Source organism: Notechis scutatus, chromosome 6 (genome assembly GCF_049901735.1).
Source record: "Notechis scutatus isolate UNSWTSFEM ecotype Mainland chromosome 6, rNotScu1.2, whole genome shotgun sequence".
In the NCBI taxonomy this organism is placed as follows: domain Eukaryota; kingdom Metazoa; phylum Chordata; class Lepidosauria; order Squamata; family Elapidae; genus Notechis; species Notechis scutatus.
In genome coordinates this window covers 80,148,687-80,173,718 of record NC_142014.1, presented here as the reverse complement: position 1 = coordinate 80,173,718, position 25,032 = coordinate 80,148,687, and the positions used below count along the sequence as shown (strand labels likewise).

Here is a 25,032-nt window from a genome sequence, read left to right as displayed (position 1 = left end):
TCATGTTATTCTAATTATTTACTTGTGTGGTTAAACTAGCTATTTCCTCTTAATACTTTCCAAAGACCTTTCACCCATATTCTCTGTCACCACTAAACCAGGAGTACTTATAAATGTTTTCTGCTATGCAAGTAAATAGGCTAGTAAGCATTGTTTGGGCCACTGAATTTGAAGTATGCAGGGAGCTAACAGGCTGATTTTTAATCCCTTATGCTCCCATTGGGGCCACCACCAAATTGCTATGGTACTCCTTGGGTTTCACTTAGCGACAGCTTCATTTAATGATCAAGTTGCCAGTCTCAATTGTGTCTGCTAAATGAGAACTACATATCTATATCTATATCTATATCTATATCTATATCTATATCTATATCTATATCTATATCTATATCTATATCTATATCTATCTATATCTATATCTATCTATCTATCTATCTATCTATCTATCTATCTATCTATCTATCTATCTTGTCCATAAATTGAATTGAGTTGTTTTTTTTTTAAAAAAAAACCTCATAAAAGAATGCTTGGGGCTACAGTGCCACCATCTGAATGCATGTTAGGAAGACTCTGTCTCCCATAATCCCCTACCCCCAGAGTCACTGGATTTGAGTGGCAAATACATTTAATAAATTGTTCATGCGGTAGTGTGTATTTCTTCCCAAGTATGTCCAGCCAAATTTAAACTTTTGCGTTTGAATGTTTCTGCAATGAAATAATTTTAAATTCATTTATTTACATAAATATATGTAAACGTTTATGCAATCTGTCATCATGCTCGATCTTTCCTGGTTGACGTGCTTGGTTGACAGTTCAAATCCCAGTAAGGACTTAAGAGTTTTCTCCTCAAAAAATGTGCAGGCAACAGGCACATGAACTGGTTCTGTCAGTTGCCCTGAGCCAAGAAAGAAATGTGAGCCTCTAATTAGCAGACTGTCTGAAGGAAACATCTGGAAGGCATCTAAAACAGCTGGCTCGTTGGTCTAGGGGTATGATTCTCGCTTAGGGTGCGAGAGGTCCCGGGTTCAAATCCCGGACGAGCCCATTTTTTTCCCCCCTGGAATAATTTCTCCAGGAAGCAGCGAGACAAGACAGAACTTCAAGAGGGATTTGTTGGTGTAGAAAGTAGAATAGATGCTGACTGGGGAATTCTGGGAGTTAAAGCCCACATGTCTTAGGCTGGAGAATCCTGGGAGTTGACTGTGTGACCATTGCATTGTCCTGAGGTCATGTGATCACCTTTTGTGACCACCTGATGAGCAAAGTCAATGGGGAAACCAGATTTGCTTAACTAACAACTGTGTTACTAACTTAACACCTAGAACATGGGTGTCAAACTCGCAGCGTCATGTGACGTATCACCTTTTTTTTCCCTTCGCGGAGCTGGGGTGGGCCTGGCCTGCATCTGGCCTGCAGGCCGCCAGTTTGACATCCCTGACCTAGAATATTCCTAGAATAGTATAGAACAGGAAGGGACCATGATTTCAGATGGTAAGCTATTCCACTGGTTAATTGGCCTCACTGTTAGGAAGGTTCTCTTTAATTCCTTTTGTGCTTTTTCAGGAGGCTACTGGACCTTTTGGTTTTTTTTCTCTTGAAGACTTTTGGCTTCTCATCCAGAAGCTTCTTCAGCTCTGACTGCATGGTGGGGAAGAGAAGGATTTACGTTCCTTGCAGACAGCTGGTCATTTGCATCCTTTTAGAGGGTTGTTGAACCTCTACAGCGGGGTTCTTCCAACCTGACAGTTTTAAGACTTGTGGACTTCAATTCCCAGAATTCCTCCTCCAGTCATGTTAGCTCAGGAATTCTGGGAGTTGAAGTCCACAAGTCTCAAACTGGCCAAGTTTGAAGACTCTTGTGATAGATGATGGATGGATGGATGAATGGATGGATGAATAGATGGATGGATAGATGGCTGGGTAGATATGAATGGATGGGGAGACGATAGACAGACAGACCGACAGATACAGATCAGGGGTCTTCCAACTTGACAGCTTTTAAGACTTGTGGATTTCAACTCCCAGAATTCCTCCTCCAGTCATGTTAGCTCAGGGATTCTGGGAGTTGAAATCCACAAGTCTTAAACTTGCCAAGTTGGAAGACCCAGGATCTACACACTTTTAGCTATACAAGTTGGGATGAACAGCCTTTGAATGGCGTGAGAGTAGGAATGGATTTCCAGAGGAAAAGTTGCAGACTACAAGAACCATTTGCACCACTCATGTGACCCTGAGGGAGGGAAGAATTTCATTTTAAATATGTAACTGTGTTCACAGTAAAAAAATAAATGCGATCAGATTTATTTATCAGATTTCTCCAGCTGCCTGTTTGCAGTGAGAGATAGTAGTTAAATACATTAAATATAGGCAACTTGTGTGTGTGTGTGTGTGTGTGTGTGTGTACAGACACACGCGGGGGAGGAATAAGAGGTGGTTTGGGCAGGATGGAGAGGAGACGGAGGGGGTGCTCGAGATGGGATAGGAGAGGAGAGGCTTCTATGGGGCCAGCGTGAGGAAGGGAAGGGGATAGGCATCAAGCTTGCCCCAGGGAAGCCTTTCCTCTCCCCTCCCTCCCTCCCTCAGGATTGCCCCACGGAAGCCTCTCCTTGAAGTCCAGTGCAGTGGCCGTAAGGATCGCCCCACAGAAGCCTCTCTTATCCCATCCCCTTCTCTCCCTCAGGATTGCCCCACAGAAGCCTCTTCTCTCCCCTCCCCTCCCCTCTCTCAGGATTGCCCCATGGAGGCCTCTTCTCTCCCCTCTCTCCCCCAGGATTGCCCCACTGAAGCCTCTCCTTGAAGTCCAGTGCGGTGGCCTGGGGTGGCTCTCGCCTTACAATCAGGAGGCTGTGAGTTCGATCCTAGGTTGAGGCTAATATTTGGAATAGAGTGTCCTGCTCAAGCAGGAGGCTGGACTAGATGACCTCTAAGGTTTCTTCCAACTCTGTTGTTCTATGTTCTATCCCTCAGGGCTTCTCTTCCCTTCTCTCCTCAGGATTGCCCCGTGGAAGCCTCTTCTCTCCCCTTCTCTCCCTCAGGATTACCCCGTGGAAGCCTCTTCTCTCCCCTTCTCTCTCTCAGGATTGCCCCATGGAGGCCTCTTCTCTCCCCTCCTCTCCCTCAGGATTGCCCCATGGAAGCCTCTTCTCTCCCCTCCTCTCCCTCAGGATTGCCCCATGGAAGCCTCTTCTCTCCCTCAGGATTGCCCCATGGAAGCCTCTTCTCTCCCTCAGGATTGCCCTATGGAAGCCTCTTCTCTCCCTCAGGATTGCCCCATGGAGGCCTCTTCTCTCCCCTCCTCTCCCTCAAGTTTCCCCATGGAGCCTCTTCTCTCCCTTCTCTCCCTCAGGATTGCCCCATGGAAGCCTCTTCTCTCCCTTTTCTCCCTCAGGATTGCCCCATGGAAGCCTCTTCTCTCCCTCAGGATTGCCCCATGGAAGTCTCTTCTCTCCCTCAGGATTGCCCCATGGAAGCCTCTTCTCTCCCTCAGGATTGCCCCATGGAAGCCTCTTCTCTCCCCTTCTCTCCTCAGGATTGCCCCATGGAAGCCTCTTCTCTCCCTCAGGATTGCCCCATGGAGGCCTCTTCTCTGCCCTTCTGTCCCTCAGTATTGCCCCATGGAAGCCTCTTCTCTCCCTCAGGATTGCCCCATGGAAGCCTCTTCTCTCCCCTTCTCTCCCTCAGGATTGCCCCACAGAAGCCTCTTCTCTCCCCTTCTCTCCCTCAGGATTGCCCCATGGAAGCCTCTTCTCTCCCCTTCTCTCCCTCAGGATTGCCCCATGGAAGCCTCTTCTCTCCCCTTCTCTCCTCAGGATTGCCCCACGGAAGCCTCTTCTCTCCGCTTCTCTCCCTCAGGATTGCCCCATGGAGGCCTCTTCTCTCCCTTCTCTCTCTCAGGATTGCCCCATGGGGCCTCTTCTCTCCCCTTCTCTCTTTCAGGATTGCCCCATGGGGTTCTCTTCTCTCCCCATCTCTCTCTCAGGATTGCCCCATGGAGGCCTCTTCTCTCCCCTTCTCTCCCTCAGGATTGCCCCATGGGGTTCTCTCTTCTCTCCCCATCTCTCTCTCAGGATTGCCCCATGGAGGCCTCTTCTCTCCCCTTCTCTCCCTCAGGATTGCCCCATGGGGTTCTCTTCTCTCCCCATCTTTCTCTCAGGATTGCCCCATGGAGGCCTCTTCTCTCCCCTTCTCTCCCTCAGGATTGCCCCATGGGGTTCTCTTCTCTCCCCATCTTTCTCTCAGGATTGCCCCATGGAGGCCTCTTCTCTCCCCTTTTGTCCCTCAGGATTGCCCCACGGAAGCCTCTTCTCTCCCCTTTTCTCCCTCAGGATTGCCCCACGGAAGCCTCTCCTTGAGGTCCAGTGCGGTGGCCTAGGGGTGGAGCTCTCGCCTTACAAACAGGAGGCTGTGAGTTCGATCCTAGGTTGAGGCTAATATTTGGAATAGAGTGTCCTGCTCAAGCAGGAGGTTGGACTAGATGACCTCTAAGGTTTCTTCCAACTCTGTTGTTCTATGTTCTATCCCTCAGGGCTTCTCTTCCCTTCTCTCCGTAAGGATTGCCCCACAGAAGCCTCTTCTCTCCCTCAGGATTGCCCCACAGAAACCTCTTTTCTCCTATCCCATCTCTAGCACCCCCTCTGTCTCCTCTCCTTCCTGCCAAAACCACGTCTTATTCCCTCCCCCTCTTACACATACATATATACGTATAGCTAGCCAGTTTACTACTAAACCCCCTTAATCATAGACAAAACACTCTGTCTGTCCGTCTCTCTCCCCCCCTCCCCCATCTCTCTGTATCCATATCTTGTCAGCACTCCAAGTAACGAACTCCAACCTAAAAGACCAGAAGGCACGGCCGGCCTAGATATGGAGGGATGGAGAGACGATAGACAGACAGACAGATACAGATCAGGGGTCTTCCAACTTGACAGCTTTTAAGACTTGTGGATTTCAACTCCCAGAATTCCTCCTCCAGTCATGTTAGCTCAGGGATTCTGGGAGTTGAAATCCACAAGTCTCAAACTGGCCAAGTTGGAAGAACCCAGGATCTACGCACTTTTAGCTATACAAGTTGGGATGAACAGCCTTTGAATGGTGTGAGAGTAGGAATGGATTTCCAGAGGAAAAATTGCAGACTACAAGAACCATTTGCACCACTCACCCTGTGACCCTGAGGACACAGACAAACCTCAAGGAGCTTCAATGACTCACTGAAAAGGATGCAAAGTCAATTTCCTCTCCCAAACAAGGGGCGGGGAGAATCGAAAGTGAAGGCTGCCTGGTATTCCACAGCTTATAAGTTGCGTTTGCTGAGAGCAATTGCAGTGTGCCTGCAACCGGGAGTGGTGGGTGCTTGCAAATTGCCGTAGGCGGAAGTCAAAGTAAGTTCAAGTCAAACTTAAATTAAAATGTAATTAATTGCTAATTAGATTCTTGGTATTAGAGCTGGGAAAGCATTGTCATCGGGGCCGAATTATTTTTCACCAGGATTTTGGAGAAAAGTGATTGAATTTCTTTGGGAGGGGAAAAACGAAAGTCAATTGGAACCCGACCATGGTCAACCTGGCGCCCTCCAGATTTTGGAGGTATTACATGTCCTATCATCCCCTGCATGCAGGCTGGGGAATTCTGGTCTTAAGGTTAACAAGTCTTAAGGTTGCCAAGGCTGAGAAACGCCGGGTTAGTGCATCTTTTGCCTCTTTTCAAAGGAAGCGCTTGTTAATGGGATGCCTTAATGGCAGGGATCCCGGAAACCGACATCTCTTTGGAGGCAGCCAGAAGTTCCATTTTATGACGGTTAAGCCACCCAGGGTCGCTTCGGATAGTGAGATGGGCGGCCTATCAATTAAACAGGGAAACAATTATCCCTTAGCACGAAAGGTCAACCTGGGCACTGAATGGCATTCTTCTGAATTTCTTTATACTTTTGTTATTCCTGATTTATATTTAGTTTTCCAACTTTACTCTTTTCGTTATGTATTTAAAAAAAAGTACAGGGATTAATGTGTGGGTGTATAGGTATCTAGGGGTATGTGTGCTTGTCAATGGCATGCCTTAATGGCAAGAATTATGGAAATTAAAATCGCTTTCTAGATGAACAGTGATTAATGTCTGTGTGTATGGGTATCTATGGGGGGGGTGTGTGTGTATGTATGTATGTGTGTATATATGTATATATATATATATATATATGTACATATATATATAATTTACCCATAGAGATAGAGAGAGAGAGAAGAATTTCATTTTAAATATGTAACTGTGTTCACAGTAAAAAATAAATGCGATCAGATTTATTTATCAGATTTCTCCAGCTGCCTGTTTGCAGTGAGAGAGAGTAGTTAAATACATTTAATATAGGCAACTTGCGTGTGTGTGTGTGTGTGTGTGTGTGTGTGTTGGTTTGGGCAGGATGGAGAGGAGACGGAGGGGGTGCTCGAGGTGGGATAGGAGAGGAGAGGCTTCTATGGGGCCAGCGTGAGGAAGGGAAGGGGATAGGCATCAAGCTTGCCCCAGGGAAGCCTTTCCTCTCCCCTCCCCTCCCCTCCCTCAGGATTGCCCCACGGAAGCCTCTCCTTGAAGTCCAGTGCGGTGGCCTGGGGGTGGAGCTCTCGCCTTACAATCAGGAGGCTGTGAGTTCGATCCTAGGTTGAGGCTAATATTTGGAATAGAGTGTCCTGCTCAAGCAGGAGGTTGGACTAGATGACCTCTAAGGTTTCTTCCAACTCTGTTGTTCTATGTTCTATCCCTCAGGGCTTCTCTTCCCTTCTCTTCCCTTCTCTCCCTCAGGATTGCCCCACAGAAGCCTCTTCTCTCCCCTTTTCTCTCTCAGGATTGCCCCATAGAAGCCTCTTCTCTCCCCTTCTCCCTCTCAGGATTGCCCCATGGAGGCCTCTTCTCTCCCCTTCTCTCTCTCAGGATTGCCCCACAGAAGCCTCTCTTATCCCATCCCCGTTCTCTCTCTCAGGATTGCCCCACAAGAAGCCTCTTCTCTCCCCTTTTCTTCTTCAGGATTGCCCCATGGAAGCCTCTTCTCTCCCCTTCTCTCCCTCAGGATTGCCCCATGGAGGCCTCTTCTCTCCCCTTCTCTCCCTCAGGATTGCCCCATGGAGGCCTCTTCTCTCCCCTTCTCTCCCTCAGGATTGCCCCATGGAGGCCTCTTCTCTCCCCTTCTCTCCCTCAGGATTGCCCCATGGAGGCCTCTTCTCTCCCCTTCTCTTTCTCAGGATTGCCCCATGGAAGCCTCTTCTCTCCCCTTCTCTCTCTCAGGATTGCCCCACAGAAGCCTCTCTTATCACATCCCGTTTCTCTCTCAGGATTGCCCCACAAGAAGCCTCTTCTCTCCCCTTTTCTTCTTCAGGATTGCCCCATGGAAGCCTCTTCTCTCCCCTTCTCTCCTCAGGATTGCCCCATGGAGGCCTCTTCTCTCCCCTTCTCTCCCTCAGGATTGCCCCATGGAGGCCTCTTCTCTCCCCTTCTCTCCCTCAGGATTGCCCCATGGAAGCTTCTTCTCTCCCCTTTCTCCCTCAGGATTGCCCCACGGAAGCCTCTTCTCTCCCCTTTTCTCCCTCAGGATTGCCCCACGAACCCTCTCCTTGAAGTCCAGTGCGGTGGCCTGGGGGTGGAGCTCTCGCCTTACAATCAGGAGGCTGTGAGTTCGATCCTAGGTTGAGGCTAATATTTGGAATAGAGTGTCCTGCTCAAGCAGGAGGCTGGACTAGATGACCTCTAAGGTTTCTTCCAACTCTGTTGTTCTATGTTCTATCCCTCAGGGCTTCTCTTCCCTTCTCTCCATAAGGATCGCCCCACAGAAGCCTCTCTTATCCCAATCCTCCTTCTCTCCCTCAGGCTGGCCCCAAAGAAGCCTCTTCTCTCCCCTTCTCTCCCTCAGGATTGCCCCGTGGAAGCCTCTTCTCTCCCCTTCTCTCCCTCAGGATTGCCCCACAGAAGCCTCTTTTCTCCCTCAGGATTGCCCCACAGAAGCCTCTTCTCTCCCCTTCTCTCCCTCATGATTGCCCCACAGAAGCCTCTTCTCTCCCCTTTTCTCCCTCAGGATTGCCCCACAGAAGCCTCTTCTCTCCCCTTTTCTCCCTCAGGATTGCCCCACAGAAGCCCCTTCTCTCCCCTTCTCTCCCTCAGGATTGCCCCACAGAAGCCTCTTCTCTCCCCTTTTCTCCCTCAGGATTGCCCCACAGAAGCCCCTTTCTCCTTCAGGATTGCCCCACAGAAGCCTCTTCTCTCCCATTTTCTCCCTCAGGATTGCCCCACAGAAGCCTCTTCTCTCCCTTTTCTCCCTCAGGATTGCCCCACAGAAGCCCCTTCTCTCTCTCAGGATTGCCCCACAGAAGCCTCTTCTCTCCCCTTTTCTCCCTCAGGATTGCCCCACAGAAGCCTCTTCTCTCCCCTTTTCTCCCTCAGGATTGCCCCACAGAAGCCCCTTCTCTCCCCTTCTCTCCCTCAGGATTGCCCCACAGAAGCCTCTTCTCTCCCCTTCTCTCTCTCAGGATTGCCCCACAGAAGCCTCTTCTCTCCCCTTTTCTCCCTCAGGATTGCCCCACAGAAGCCCCTTTTCTCCTTCAGGATTGCCCCACAGAAGCCTCTTCTCTCCCCTTTTCTCCCTCAGGATTGCCCCACAGAAGCCTCTTCTCTCCCTTTTCTCCCTCAGGATTGCCCCACAGAAGCCCCTTCTCTCCCCTTCTCTCTCTCAGGATTGCCCCACAGAAGCCCCTTCTCTCCCCTTCTCTCCTCAGGATTGCCCCACAGAAGCCTCTTCTCTCCCCTTCTCTCTCTCAGGATTGCCCCACAGAAGCCACTTTTCTCCTTCAGGATTGCCCCACAGAAGCCCCTTCTCTCCCCTTTTCTCCCTCAGGATTGCCCCACAGAAGCCCCTTTTCTCCTTCAGGATTGCCCCACAGAAGCCCCTTCTCTCCCCTTTTCTCCCTCAGGATTGCCCCACAGAAGCCACTTCTCTCCCCTTTTCTCCCTCAGGATTGCCCCACAGAAGCCCCTTCTCTCCTTCAGGATTGCCCCACAGAAGCCTCTTCTCTCCCCTTTTCTCCCTCAGGATTGCCCCACAGAAGCCACTTCTCTCCCCTTTTCTCCCTCAGGATTGCCCCACAGAAGCCCCTTCTCTCCTTCAGGATTGCCCCACAGAAGCCTCTTCTCTCCCCTTTTCTCCCTCAGGATTGCCCCACAGAAGCCCCTTCTCTCCTTCAGGATTGCCCCACAGAAGCCCCTTCTCTCCCCTTTTCTCCCTCAGGATTGCCCCACAGAAACCTCTTCTCTCCCCTTTTCTCCCTCAGGATTGCCCCACAGAAGCCCCTTCTCTCCTTCAGGATTGCCCCACAGAAGCCCCTTCTCTCCCCTTTTCTCCCTCAGGATTGCCCCACAGAAACCTCTTCTCTCCCCTTTTCTCCCTCAGGATTGCCCCACAGAAGCCTCTTCTCTCCCCTTTTCTCCCTCAGGATTGCCCCACAGAACCTCTTCTCTCCCCTTTTCTCCCTCAGGATTGCCCCACAGAAGCCCTTCTCTCCCCTTTTCTCCCTCAGGATTGCCCCACGGAAGCCTCTTCTCTCCCCTTTTCTCCCTCAGGATTGCCCCACAGAAACCTCTTCTCTCCCCTTTTCTCCCTCAGGATTGCCCCACAGAAGCCCCTTTTCTCCTTCAGGATTGCCCCACAGAAGCCCCTTCTCTCCCCTTTTCTCCCTCATGATTGCCCCACAGAAGCCCCTTCTCTCCCCTTTTCTCCCTCAGGATTGCCCCACAGAAGCCTCTTCTCTCCCCTTTTCTCCCTCAGGATTGCCCCACGGAAGCCTCTTCTCTCCCCTTTTCTCCTTCAGGATTGCCCCACAGAAGCCTCTCTTATCCCATCCCCTTCTCTCTCTCTCAGGATTGCCCCACGGAAGCCTCTTCTCTCCCCTTTTCTCCCTCAGGATTGCCCCACAGAAGCCCCTTCTCTCCCCTTTTCTCCTTCAGGATTGCCCCACAGAAGCCTCTCTTATCCCATCCCCCTTCTCTCTCTCAGGATTGCCCCACGGAAGCCTCTTCTCTCCCCTTTTCTCCCTCAGGATTGCCCCATGGAGGCCTCTTCTCTCCCCTTCTCTCTCTCAGGATTGCCCCACGGAAGCCTCTTCTCTCCCTTTCTCTCCTCAGGATTGCCCCACAGAACCTCTCTTCTCCTATCCATCTCTAGCACCCCCTCTGTCTCCTTCCTGCCAAAACCACGTCTTATTCCCTCCCCTCTTACACATACATAAACACCTATAGCTAGCCAGTTTACTGCTAAACCACAGGGGTCCCCAACCACGGTCCGCGGACCGTACCGGGCGCGGAACAACTCCTACCGGGCAGGAGCTTGCTGGGCCGCCATCTTTTCATGAAAAGTGCTTCCGGTGAACTTTTCCTGGTAGAAAGCTCACCGGAAGCACGTTTCATCAAAAAGATGGCGGCGCCAGCTGATGCCGTACCGGGCAGCGCGCAAAAGGTTGGGGATCACTGCTAAACCACCTTAATCATAGACAAAACAGTCTGTCTGTCCGTCTCTCTCTCTCTCCCCCGCCCCCTTCTCTCTGTATCCATATCTTGTCAGTGCTCCAAGTAACAAACTCCAACCTAAAAGACTCTGAGACAAACATCTTCTCAAAGTTCCATTTTATTAGACTTGTCATATTGGCACATCTGGGAAAACCCCAATCTGAGAGTTCTGGGTTTTCCCTTCCCAATAGAAATTCAAAGATCCATCCATCACCCACCAGTCCATCACATGGCCCAATCACCAGCTGTCCCAAGTGGAGACATCCCTCCAACCACTCCTTTTCCTAGTACAGGATGACATGTCCTGTAATAAGAATGGTGTTATGACTACTACCTCCATTCTATGAGATCTCCCCTCCCCATTTCCCAGGGACTGGGATGTGGCAGTGTGGAAGCTTCTAAGGCTAATATGGCTTCCAAAGCTGACTATCTATCTATCTATCTATCTATCTATCTATCTATCTATCTATCTATCTATCTATCTATCTCATGTTTCTATCAAATCTGTCTGTCTGTGTTGTCCATCATCTCTATCATCCATCTATCACATGCTTTAACAACCATCTTGTCTTGGAAACCAAGTGATGTTTAACAACCATCTTGTCTTGGAAGCCAAGTGATGTTTTTTAAAATTTGTTAAATTTATTTGCCTCCTATCTCGCTACGCTATGCTGAACTATACTATTATGCTATGCTACTATGCTACTCTGAATTCTTCATGCTGAGCGATGGTCAGCTGAACCCTGGTTGATTGTTTAAAATGGGATCGGCAGTGGCTACACTTAAACCATCAATGGCGATTTTCAAAAGGCAGGATCTGGGTTTGCAATGGGATCCGGGTTTTGTCTTTTACTAGGAGGTTTTCTGTCCTCCAGTGCCGTTTTTCTCTGTTTTTTCTTGTGGGTCAGTGAGTTCTTTCGAGCAACTTCACCAGACAGCGAGTGGTTGTGAAGACCCTCCTCAGAGACCAGAAGGCACGGCCGCCCTGAAGGAGCCCCTCAGTCCGGAGAGCCAAGATTCCTATGGAGGCTTTTGCCCAATTCCTCAGAAAAAGAAGGACACATACAAAGGTGTGACGAATCCTGCATTGGGTTGCAAGACCAAGCAGCTGCTTTCCTGGAAAAAAATATCAGTGAATGGTTTCAGGGTGGTTTCAACAGGTTTCACTTGCTGCCTCATGCTTTGGTTAAATCAGTCAAAGCAGTATTGTACTGTTGCAATGCAACATTTTCAGGATGTGTTACAACATGTTAGTGCTGCATTTGTCATTTCTTCTGTATTGTTAGAGGCTGACTCCCTGTTTATATAGTTGTATATAGCCAGTTGTATATAGAGAGCAGACCCCACTTCCTCCTAGCACTCATGATATTACCTAGAAAGGCCATGAAATGACTGCAAGAAAACAATCGAGCTCAGAGAGCACCAAGGACCTCACAGTTATCGGCCTCTCCCTCCTCCTCCTCCTCCTCCTCCTCTCTGCAAACCACATTCACTCCCTTTTAACACTGATGATGTTCCCTAGTTGGGTCATGAAACATCTGCAAGAAAACCTCCAAGCTCAGAGACCACCAAGGATCTCTCAGCCTCTCCTCTCCTCCTCCTCTCCGCAAACCCCACTCACTCTCTTCTAGCACTGATGATATTACCTAGAAAGGCCATGAAAAGTCAGCAAGAAAACAATCGAGCTCAAAGAGCACCAAGGACCTCACAGTTATCGTCCTCTCCCTCCTCCTCCACCTCCTCCTCCACCTCTCCTCCGCCTCCTCCTCCCTCCACCTCCACCTCCACCTCCAACTCCACCTCCTTTTTCACCTCTCCTCCACAATTCCTACTCCCTTCTAGCATTGATGATGTTCCCTAGTTGGGTCATGAAACATCTGCAAGAAAACCTCCAAGCTCAGAGAGCACCAATGACTCTACACATATCTTCTCTTCTACTTGTTCCAAGATTGCAGCTTTTGTAACTGTTATGCTGATACCAGAGAGAAGGCTTAAATAGGAGATGTGAAAGGCAGTACAGATAGTCCCAGGGTGGATTTGATTTAAATCACATCAATTTAAATCACAATTTAAATCATTAGTAAAAAGGCTTGATTTAATTCAACTCGATTTAAATCATAATTTTTTAAAGAGCAACTGTCATCTCTGCTGTGAAATTGTGTGAATGCATCAATGCAGTGTGCCTTTTATCTCAGCTTGCAGAGCTTGAATTCATTGAATGAGTTTACCAAAAATGTAAATATTGCAGCATATACAGCCTCATGCTACATAAGTAAGCTCCATTTCATGCCGAATAAACTAAATTATAAATGGATCTTAAATAGAAAACTGTCTTTAGATAGATTTTTATTTCAAAAGCATTTTATTAAAAAATTAATTTTAATTTTATTAAATTTGATAAAAATAAAAAAATCCCATTTAAATTTTAAAAATCCAATTTAAATAAAAATCTGATTTTTTTTAAAAAAAATCAATTTTTATCCACCCTGGATAGTCCTTGACTTACGACCCCAATTGAGCCCAAAATTTCTGTTGCTATGCAACACCTTTGTTAATTGAATTTTGTACCATTTTATGATCTTGTTTGCCACAGTTGTTAAGTGAATCACTGGAGTTGCTAAGTTAGAATAGAATAGAGAATGGAATGGAAAGGAAAGGAAAGGAAAGGAATAGAATAGAATAGAATAGAATAGAATAGAATAGAATAGAATAGAATAGAATAGAATTTATTGGCCAAGTGTGATGCTCTCAGTGTACATAAAAGAAAAGAGTCATTCGTCAAGAGTCAAGAATCATAATGTACAACAATTAATAATAATAGTCATAGGATACAATAAGCAATCAAATCATACTAAGAAACAGTCAATATGGATAGTTAGGATACACGCAACAAGGTTACAGCCCTACAGTCACAAGTGGGAGGGGATGGGTGAAGGGAAGGATGGGAAGATTAATAGTAATAGTAATGCAGACTTTGTAAATAGTTGGGCAGTGTTGAGGGAATTGTTTGTTTAGCAGAGTGATGGCGTTTGGGGAAAAGACATGGTTATTAAGCGAATCTGGCTTCTCCCTTGACTTTGCTTGTCAGAAGGTCGCAAAAGGATCACGTGTCCCCAGGACCCTGCAGCTGTCATAAATATGAATCCGCTGCCAAGCATACAAATTTTGATCACGTGACCACAGGAATGCTGCAACCATCTCAAATGTGGGAAATCGTCATAAGTCACTTTTTTCAGTGCCATTGTAATTTCAAACGGTCACTAAATGAACTGTTGTAAGTCGAGAACTACCTGTGCAGACGCCTGTCTTTGTCCACTGACACCTCACTTTCCTGCCTGGGCGCAGCTGTTCTTTGAAGCTGCTGTAATTGTCTTCCTTTTCTGTCTCTGTTGGGTGCGCAGACCACCAAAGAGCCATCACAAATTACTTCAGGAGTAGAAACCACATCTCAAGATGCTCCAATAATGTGGCAGAAAGCCACAAAATCAGAGATGAGGAACATCTGGAGAACTTGACTTTTGACTCAGCGTCTGACTCAGACGACTCTTGTATTCTTCTTGCAGATGAAGAAGACACATTGCTGCCCCTCATCAAGCGGTTATGTTTCTCCCAGGAACCTAGCGACTCCGACGGAAGTGCTGGCCAAGAGGTCCAAGAACAGAAACCATTGTTGGTGAGGCTTGTTAAAGAGAGCTCAGGTGATGGAACTGTCAAACAGGAAGTTCAAGATGTTGCGGTGGGTCCTCTTCCTGATGCCCACTCTGGGATCTCCAGAACTACATCTGGGGATGACGTACCTCAGGGAACCATGGAGGAACTGCCCGATAAAATCCTTCAGGTGATCTTTACCTTGGTACCCCTGGTTGATCTCCTCCAAAACCTCTGTCTGGTGTGTAAGCGTTGGAAGCACATCATCTCTGAAATGGACGATGGATGATGTCTTTATTTCGTCTTCCGATGTTTGAGGGGCTGCCATAAAGAAGGGGTGTGTGTGTGTCAGCTTATTCTCCAAAGCCCCTGAAGGCAGGACAAGAAGCAACAGATGGAAACTCATCCAGGAGAGAAGCAATCTGGAATTAAGGAGGAATTTCCAGACAGGGAGAACAATTAATCAGGGGAAAAATTCATCTCCAGAGGTTGCGGGTGCTCCAACACTGGAGGTTTTTAATAAGAGTTTTGAACAACCATTTGTCTGAAATGGTATAGGGTCTCCTGCCTGAGCAGAGGGTTGGACTACAAGACCTCCAAGGCCCCTTCCAACTCTTATTCTCTGGAAGATGGACAGGACCTGATGAAGACATAGTCCCCCTTGCAAAATTTCTTCCATGGTCTAACCCTAGTCAGTTACATACCCCTGTTTAAAGTCCCCTTCTGTTTACAGTATAATAGAGTTAAATGGGACCTTAGAGGTTTTCTACTCCAATCCCCCTTGTTCAGGCAGAAAACCCTATAGCTTTTCGTACAAATGGTCCAATCTCTTCTTAAAAACCTCCAGTGTTGGAGCACTCACAACTTCCAGTTGCAAGCCGTTCCACTGGCTAATTGTTCTCGCTGCCAGGAAAATTTAATTTCTAGTTTAGTGGATCTAATACCAGAAATGCTTCTGAGAGTTCGGATCCCTTGAAGCGAAGACTGTGCCCAATCAAAAGTGAACTTGATTCAATTCAAAAGACGGGATTTAACAAAACATTTTTAAAAAACGATATGAAAAAAATGTGCTGTTTCTATGTGTCACATAATATTTGTGGGTGCATGCATAATTTTGTATTTATTTTGCCATGCGTATGTAGTGTATATTGGAGGGGGTGACCCTTTGAGAGCCGTAGGCCACAAAACGTAATTTTAATGTATGCTGATTAGGGTACATTCAAAGTGACAATAAGGTTATTCTAAGTTAAAGTCAAGTCTAAGTCATATCCAATGTTTTGCTCTGGTTTTTCAGTTCAGTTCTTGGGAGGAGCTGTACAATCAGTATTTGGAGGGAATCAACCACGCCTCGCAGACCCTTCAATTCATTCTGCAACGGTACGGGCTAACCAAGGAGCACCCCCAGTGCATGCTGGGATTTATTCGGTGAGTGGCCTCCCGGTGTCACAACCGCAAACCATCTCTTTTGCTTTAATTAATGGGGTATCCTGATACAGGTACTCCTCGACCGACGACCTCAATTGAGTCACAAATTTCTGTTGCTAAGCCAGACAATTGTTAAGCAAGTTTTGCCCGATGTTATGACCTTCCTTGACAAAGTTGCTAAGTGAATCCCTGCAGTGGTGAAGTTAGCAACACAGTCGTTAAGCAAATCCTTGATGTTGCTCATTGGACGCTTCCAGGTGATGAGCACGTAACTCCCTGCCAAGCTATGATTCCACCGTGTTTTGTTGTGTGATAAGCTTTAAATCTGTGTTTCTCAAACTTAATTTGAACTTAAACATATTAATTTGACATGGCAGTGATGCACTTAACAAATGTGGTGAGGAAAGTCATAAAATGGGGGCAAAACTCACTTCACAAATTCCTCACTTAGCAAAAGGAATTTTGGGCTCAGTTGTGGTCGTAGGGTCAGGATTGCCTGAAATTTATCTATGGTGTGCTGGCTTCCTCTAATAATGTAACTAAGTAAAAGTAAGAAATCTCTCTCTATATATACTTGCTTCAAACTGCATTCAGGGTTCTCACAATCTTATGGGAGGACCCACCTTTGATGAGCTGAATAAATGTGTAAGTGAAATAACCTGGACTGCATCTCTTTGTTCCCACCGAGCCGCACTGTAACCCAGAGTCCCAGCTTGGCAGCCCGGCCTGGTGCCAGGGGAGGAGGCATGCGTATGACTGGCAGGTGCACACATGCGCACATAGGTCCATTTGTATGAGCAGCACAGGTGCACGCTTGCCCAGTTCTTCCACGACCCGGTTTCGAACAGGCCGCAGCAGAGGTGGTATTCAGCCAGTTCTGACCAGTTCTGGAGAACCGGTAGTGGAAATTTTGAGTGGTTCGGAGAACCAGCAAATCCCACCTCTGACTGGCCCAACCCCATGTCTTGTCTGCCTCCCAATGAGTCCCAGCTGATCGGCTGGGTCTCCTTTGGTGGCCCTGCACAGGAGAACGGAGCTGGAAAGCAGGTTAGTGGGGTGGGGAGGGAATGGGGATTTTGCAGTATTGTTCCCCTGCCATGCCCACAAGGCCACCCCATGCCCACCAAGCCATGTCCATAGAATCAGTAGTAAAAAAATTTGAATCCCACCACTGGGCCACAGCCCAGTAGTAGCCCTTTATCTGGGGGCTGGGAGCCCCTGCTGAAACCAATCCACTCCTATGAGGTTATCCAGGGATTGCCATCCTGCGAAAATGACAAAAATTAGTTGAACTGGAGGAAGTAGTCCATGTCTGTATAGAAGGCCCTCATCTGCCATGTTTCTCTTCCCAATCCAGGTGTGCGTCTGCTGTTCGGAACTGCTACTGCCAAGATCCCACCGCTGTCCTCATGTGTCTGAAACTCCACTCGTTCTTTCCCATGGCAGAAGTCTGCATTGCCAAGAGATTTCCGGATTTGGATGATCACAAAGAGCAAGTAGGTCTTGGCAGGCTTAAACACTCCCTGGAATTGAGGTTTTGGGGTGTTTCCATTGTGTTTTTCCCTGGATGTGGGTTTTCTTGCTCAGAATTTGGGGGTGTCACTCAAAAGGCCATGGATTCCCAGGCAGATAATTCCAGCAACCATTTGTTTTAGCGACTGTTTAGTGCTTTGTCTGAGTGCCAGGCTTCCGAACACCAAGGCTCTCATAGTTGTCTTCCTCCTCCTCCTCCTCCTCCTCCTCCTCCTCCTCCTCCTCCTCCTCCTCCTCCTCCTCCTCCTCCTCCAGTCCCTCCCTTCTTGCACTGATGATGTTACTTAGCTGGGCAATGAAATATCTGCAAGAAAACAACCCAGTTCAGAGAACACCAAGGACCCCAAGTCCTTCTCCTCTTCCTTCTTTTGAAGCGAAATGTCTTCAAAAGAAAAAAACAGAAATCCCAGTTGCCTCCTGAAAAGGCACCTTTGGGACAACCATGACCTGGATGACTCAGAATCCCTACAGACTGTGATGACCCAAAGGGGTGTGGCACAAAGACAACCCAGCCAGATAATAAGTAGGGGTCCCTTTATTAGCTCCAACTTTGCCCCCAATGTCTCGGTTATCTTCCGGTTTGAAAAAAAACTCTCCCAGGAACCTGCAATAGCCTTTGGCTGCAGATATTCTACTCCAAAACATTGAAAACCGAAAACTTTAAACTACAAATCCAACAAAGCAAAATAAAACAATAATAAGGAGTTCCAGAAGTGAAGTAACAGGGCAGTAAATCATACCAATTGGGAGGATTCCAGGAACGCAGATAACATCAGTCAACATTTAGATAGATTCAACGTTTTGTTCCCGCAAACGCAGCTTGCAACTGCCTCTCCTTTAAACTCTCTCCCCAGGTATGCATTGTGAAGGGAATCAGGGCCCTCTCTTGCCTTGTAAGCCACACAACCAGTGGTGGTATTCAGCCGGATCGCACCGGTTCACATGAACCAGTAGCAAGGATTTGGCATGGATTGCCAAACCAGTAGTAACTTCTGGCTGGTCACGCCTCCCACCCGATGCGCAGCACGCCCTCAGCCCCCCTGCATTTTTTGCATTCCTGGGCCCCAGGGAAGCTTCCTGGGAGCAAAAATGCCCTCCCAGGAGGCTTCCCTGAAGCCCAGAAGGCCCAAAAAACATGGGGGGGGGGGAGCTGCCAGAAAAGCCACACCCACCCAGTTACATGGCCACACCCACCTAGCCACGCCCACATAACTGGTTGTTACAAAATTTGAATTCCACCCCTGATTCCACAGTCCTCCTCCCGCTTCCTCCTCCCCTCGGCAAACACCACTCCCTTCCAGCACTTATTATGTTACCTGGTCAGGTGATGAAACATCTGCAAGAAAACCACCAAGCTCAAAGAGCATCAAGGACCCCACATTCCTTGAATAGTTGTAAGTTGAGCCCTACTTGTGCCAGAGTTGGTATTCAGCAGGTTCTGACTGGTTCTGGGGAATCGGTAGCGGAAATTTTGAGTAGTTTGGAGAACCGGCCAATCCCACCTCTGACTGGCCCCCTATCTATTCCCTGCCTCCCATTGAGTCCCAGCTGATCGGCTGGGTCTTCTTTGGTTGCCCTGCACAGGAGAACGGAGCTGGAAAGCAGGTTAGTGCTGTGGGAAGGGAATGGGGATTTTGCATTATCCTTCTCCTGCCATGCCCACCAAGCCACACCTACAGAAGCGGTAGTAAAAAAAAATGAATCCCACCACTGACTTGTACCATTCATCCTGCCCTCCTGTAGGTGTCAGGCAGGACAGATAACACAACCTGTGTGAGAGAGAAAAAGGTTTCCCTTACCCCTGCAATGATTCACCCCTGTTCTTCCAGCCAACCTATGTTCGGGCAGTGATTGCAGCCATTGTGCTCTTGGCTGGAGGGGTTTGTGATGTTCAGGAGCTGGTAAACTGTCTCCAAAGACCCAGTTCCACCATGTCGCGGACGGACAGCCTGAAGATGATGTACTGTATGGCCACCCTACTTTACGCCATGCAAGAGAATGAAGTCCAGATCAGTAAAAGGTAAGTTTGCAAAGGGTCTCAGGAGGCTCTTAGGTCTGTTACCTGTAGTTTACGGCAGGAGTAAAAGTAGGAGTATCTTTGGTAGGGAGGGCTGCGCATGCTTTGAAAAAAGTACACAATTGAGCATGAGAGCCAGTTTGGGTTTGTGGTTAAGGCACCAGGCAGGAAACAGTGAGTTCTAGTCCCGCCTTAGGCATGAAAGCCAGCTGGATTACTTTGGGCTTCTCTCTCTCTCTCTCTCAGCCCAATCCATCTCACAGAGTTGTTGTTATGAGGAAGAGGAGGAGGAGGAAGCTGCATTGGATATTTTCACCTTCTTATGTGCAAAAATAAAGGCAGCATACCAATAAATATAACTAAAAATAAAACTCCTCTCCTATTCATTAAAGCAGCTGCAACTTTGCTCAGGCTCTCTCATGCGTCTGCAAAGAGATGCTGCTGCTTTTAAGCGTTGGTTCATTAAAACAGAAATCTGCCGAGGTGTGTTTATTCCCCGTCTCTGAATTATTTTTCCTGGGTTTTATACAATTTAAGAGTTTACTTTGAGGTTCATTTTAATTTTCCCCAATTTCTTTATCCTTCTAGGCTTCACTACAGTGTTTTTTATTGCTTGCGTCACTTGGAGAATTCACCCTTAAATGATCCTGAATTATCCAGCAGTGAAAGAGATCTTGGGTAGGAATGTTAACTTTCTGTTTAGTAACTAACGGCATTGAAAAAAGTGACTCATGACTGTGTTTCACACTTAAGTAGTCCTCGCCTTACAACAGTTCATTTAGTGACCATTCAACGTTACAACAGTACTAACAGTGACTTAGGACTGTTTTTCACACTTACAACCATAGCAGCATCCCAATGGTAATGTGATCACAATTTGGACACTTAGCAACTGATTCAATTTTATGACGGTTACAGTGTACTGGGGTCACTTGATCCCCTTTAGCGACCTTCTGACAAGTTAAGTCCATGTGGAAGCCAGATTCACTTAACAACCGTGTCAACAACTACTGTGATTCATTTAGCAACGGTGGCAGGAAAGGTGGGAAAATTAGGCAAAACTAACTTAACAAATGTTAACAGCAGAAATGTTGGGCGTAAGTCGAGGACTACCTGTATTAACAACCAGGATTTTACAGAATGTTTGCAAACATGTACAGGTAATCCTCAATTTATGACTGTAATTGAGCCTAAAATTACTTGTTGCTAAGGGAAACATTTGTTAAGTGAATTTTGCCTCATTTTACGACTTTTCTTGCCACCTTTGTTAAGTGAATTACTGCTGTTGCTAAGTGAGTAACACGGTTGTTAAATGAATCTGGCTTCCCTATTGACTTTCTTTATCAGAAGGTTGCAAAAGGAGATCATGTGACACTGCAACCATCATAAATATCAAACAGTTGCCAAGCATCCAAATTTTGATCACATTGGGATGCTGCAACAGTCATGTGTGAAAAACAGTCCTAAGTCACTGTTAGTGCTGCTGTAATGTTGAACGGTCACTAAATGAACTGTTGTAAGGTGAGGACTACCTGTATAGGTATTCCGAGGAGAGCTGGGGAACAATTTAGCCCAACGTCTATCACCCTTGACAACTGTAAGTCATGTAGACTTCAACTCCCAGAATTCCCCAGCCAGCAAATGCAAATTTTGGCTGGGGAATTCTGGGAGTTGAAGCCCACACATCTTGAAACCTTGAATTAGACCCGGTTTGCTCTGTTGTATAGACCACATGATTACCTATGTTAACCTATGTTAACCTTTTACTATTTTCTGGTTCTGTTCATCAACAGATCTGATTTACAATTTACTAGTGAACAACAACAGATCTTAAAACACGCCATTGCACCTGGAGAGCGCGTAAAAATTATGGGTTTTGCAGGTAAGGCAGCCCGAGTACAGAAGATTCTTGATTCCCTCTGTAGCTGCCAACTGACTAATCATTGCATATATTTTTTTTTGAAAACAATTTTATTGATTTTTTAAAAACAAACAAAACAAATAAAACATCAACTCTCTTCCATACATATATACAAACAGTGTGTCGGTTGGTTCATCAGTTTTGTGCATTCATTTCATAGTCTCAATTACAGTTACATTACATAATAACTCATATTATCAATTCAAACTTATATATCCTAGTATCGCTATTAGAAAATCATTTGACTATAATTTTATTCATTCATACTTTATGAGATAACTATAATTTAGGTAGTTTATTCTATAACAAATCATATAATCATACCAAATCTATCCTAGAAACACTTTATAGATATGATGTCAAATAACAAAAGAAAAAGAAAAAGAAAAGATATTCCTTGTTATCTAACATTCTAAATATTCTATTATTATATTTTATCATCCAAATCATTGCATATTTTTGAGCTGCTGTAACCTTGTCCATATCTTCATTTCACTGGCTTTCCTTAAATCCTCCAAAGATCTCTTGCTATTTAAAACAAGATTCTCCTTGTGGGGGATGCATGCTGATATGGCTCTTCTCTGCTGTTATGGAGATTGTAGTGTTGCTGATAGAAGAGAATATTCGTAGCTCAGGGGTCCTGGGTGCTCCCTGAGCTTGGTGGTTTTCTTGCAGACGGTTTCATGACCCAACTAGGGAACCTCATCAGTGCTTAGTAGCCTTTTAGCACAAGCCTTGTAGCACTGATGATGTGATCTAGTTGGGTCATGAAACGTCTGCAAGTTCAGAGAGCCCCAAGGACCCCACATTGCCCCTCCTCTTCTTCTCCTCTTCCCTGCAAACCCCACTCTCTTCAACCAAACTCGTAGTGCATCAAGAACCCAAAAACTACAAATATTCTCTTCATTTACACACACACACACTCTCTCTCTCACACTCACTCTCTCACTTTCTCTTTCTCTCTCTTTGTCTTTCTCTCTCTTTCTCACTCTATCACTTTTTCTCTCTTTCTCTTTCTCTCACTCACTCTCACTTTCTCTCTTTCTCTCACTCACTTTCTCTTTCTTTCTCTCTCTTTCTCTCTCTCTTTCTCTTTCTCTCTGTCACTCTTTCCCTCTCTCTCTCTCTCACACACACACTCAAACAGTCACCCACATCCTCCTCCACTAGGCTAGCATTCTTCTGAACCCTCAAAGTCCTTGCTTTGTAAATTGACAGCTACTAACATAGACATACAACGGTTCATGTAATGACCATTCAAGAGGCACTGAAAAAAGTGACAGATGAGCATTTTTTCACACTTACGACTGTTTGCAGCATTCTCATGGTCACATGATCAAAATTCAGGTGCTTGGGAACTGACTCACTTTTATAACGGTTCCATTGTCCTGGGGTCCCATGATCCCCTTTTGCGACCGCCTGACAAGCAAAATCAATGGGAAACCCAGATTCACTTAACAACCGGATTACTAATTTAACAACTCTGCTGATTCACTTAACAGCAACAAAGAAAGGTTGTAAAATGGAGCAAAAATCACTTTAACAAATGTTTCACTTAGGAACAAAAGGTTTTGGTCGTAAGTGGAGGACTATCTGTATTGTTAATTTTGAAGTCTGATAGCTGTTGCTGGGGTTTGTGACATTTTTTTCTTCTTTGTTTTCTTAATGACTTGGTTCCTTTGCATCTGAAGGGATCTATTAGGTAAGAGTCCTAGATTTTATCCACCTTGCTTAATTTCATCTTTACACATGGAGGCTTCAGTCTTAACCTCACACCTTCAACCTATAAAATCCTGGGATTTTTTTCTGTCATCCTGGCTGCCTGGAAGGAACCAGGCCAAGGGGGAACCCCTGCCCCCCGGAAGGACTGAAATGTTTGCAATTTTTCATGCAGGCACTGGCAAAACATCCACTCTGATCCAGTACGCCCGGAAGTGGTCCACGAAGAAGTTCCTGTACTTGGCGTTCAGCAGGTCCATGGTCGATAAGGTGTCGGAGGCTAAATTAACCAACCTCACCTGTAAAACCATCCACGGCTTTGCGTTAGATGAAATTAAGGAAAAGTAAGTAACTGCATCCTATTTAATGAATCTGCTCTGTTTTTTTTTTTTTTTTAAGAAACAGCAATATGATGCGGTATAAAATAATGAAAAAGAAAAGATCCCTACAAACCAGAAAAACAATAATTTATTATTTTGAAATGGTTTCTTAGGACATTTATGAAATAAAATAGGATTCCTACGCTGCTGGAAAGATTGAATAATAGAATTGGAAGGGACCTTGGAGGTCTTCTATTTGATGGGTAGAAAAAAAGAAGATAGAGAATAGGACAGGTAGGTGGTGCGTTTGGGCCCTACCTTAAAATGAGTAGGTCTAGGTTGTTTTGGGTGGGAAGAACCAGGTGGGCCTGCTGGTCGGGTGTTGCTAGAACAGGCCGGCTTGGTGAGGTTCCGTGAGCCCGCTGATAGGGTCGACGTGGTTTTGTAGCTCTCCAGAAGCTAGCCCTTTGGCTAAGTTGCAGCCGGTCCAAAAAGTTTAGTCCAACCCCGCTGCTGAGGCAGGAGACCCTATAACATTTGAGACAAATAGTTGTCAAATCTGTTCTTAAACATTGCCACTGTTGAAGCACCCACAACTTCTGGAGGCAAGCCATCTCACCGATTAATTGTTCTCACTGTCAGGAGATTTCATGAAAGGGAGATTCACTTCAGTTCGAGATGGATAACAGGTGTTCTTTTCCCACCAGATCATGATTTAAGGCATACTCTCTGCATGTTAGAAATTAATATGGACTCTGAGGTCTTTGGTGATTTCTGAGCTTGGTTGTTTGGTTGCAGACATTTCATGAGCCAAGTAGGTAACATCGTCAGTGCTATCTAGGAGCCGTGATGGCACAGTGGTTAGAGTGCAGTACTGCAGGCTACTTCTGCTAACTGCCAGCTGACTGCAATTTGGCAGTTTGAATCTCACCAGGCTCCAGGTGGACTCAGCCTTCCATCCTTCCAAGGTCGGTAAAATGAGGGCCCAGATTGTTGGGAGCAAGAGGCTGACTCTGTAAACCACTTAGAGAGGGCTGTAAAAGCACTATGAAGCGGCGTATAAGTCAAAGTGCTATTGCTATTGCTATCTAAAACGCCAGAGAATTCCTGGCACTCAGGAAAAAAATATCAGCCATCAATAGGCACATTGAGAGAAACAACAACTACATACCATTGAAAACAGACATTCAAAAGCCAAAAAGGAAACCGAAAGACCAAAAGGCTTCCTTGCCAGTAATCTACATTCAAGTAAGCTTAATTCCACCTTCCCTCTTTCATTCTGCTGTAGTTACCCTCACATGAAGAACTATGAACTGGGCTCGCTGACCTTCCATGAGGTCAGCCTTGTCCTCTCCAATCCCAAGAGGCAGTCTCCATCCATAGCCATGGGAGTCATTCAGACCCTCAAAGCCTTTTTCGCTTCGACAGATGAGTCCATCACTGAGAAGCACGTGCCCATTTTGTGCAAGATTGACCCTAGAAAAAATGTGGAGGCGAGCAAAAAACAAGTGAGTATTGGTTCTTAGGACCTGTGACAGGTAGTCCTCAATTTACAACAGTTCATTGAGTGACCATTCAAAGTTACAACTGCACTGAAAAAAGTGACCTAGGACCATTTTTCACAATTGCGACCGTTGCAGGCCACGTGATCAAAATCCAGACGCTTGGCAACTGACTCATAGTTATGACGGTCGCAGTGTCCTGAGGTTATGCGATCCCCTTTTGTGATCTTCTGACAAGTAAAAGCAATGGGCAAGCCATATTCTCTTAACAAGCATGTGACAAACTTAAGAACTGGAGTGGCAAGAAAAGTTGCAATATGGGGCAAAATTCACTTAAGAACTGTCTCGCTTAGCAACAGAAATTTTGGGCTCTATTGTGGTCCTAAGTTGAGGACTACCTGTATTTATGAGCAGCAA

The 25,032-nt window shown here is 46.3% G+C and overlaps 1 protein-coding gene and 1 non-coding gene across 2 annotated transcripts; both read left to right on the top strand.

Moving 5' to 3' along the window:
* The first annotated feature begins 972 nt into the window (after positions 1-972).
* TRNAP-AGG (transfer RNA proline (anticodon AGG)) lies at positions 973-1,044 on the top strand. The gene has a single exon. It is a non-coding gene; the product is annotated as a tRNA-Pro (tRNA).
* A 4,256-nt stretch (positions 1,045-5,300) lies between these two features.
* Positions 5,301-24,639, top strand: LOC113429160 (F-box DNA helicase 1-like). Its single transcript, XM_087969079.1, has 10 exons — positions 5,301-5,378; positions 11,439-11,600; positions 14,094-14,368; positions 15,473-15,603; positions 16,961-17,099; positions 18,966-19,156; positions 19,742-19,831; positions 20,947-21,035; positions 22,969-23,137; positions 24,402-24,639. Coding segments are annotated over exons 1-10 (1,485 nt in total). The 5' UTR covers positions 5,301-5,377.
* Positions 24,640-25,032: the final 393 nt, after the last annotated feature.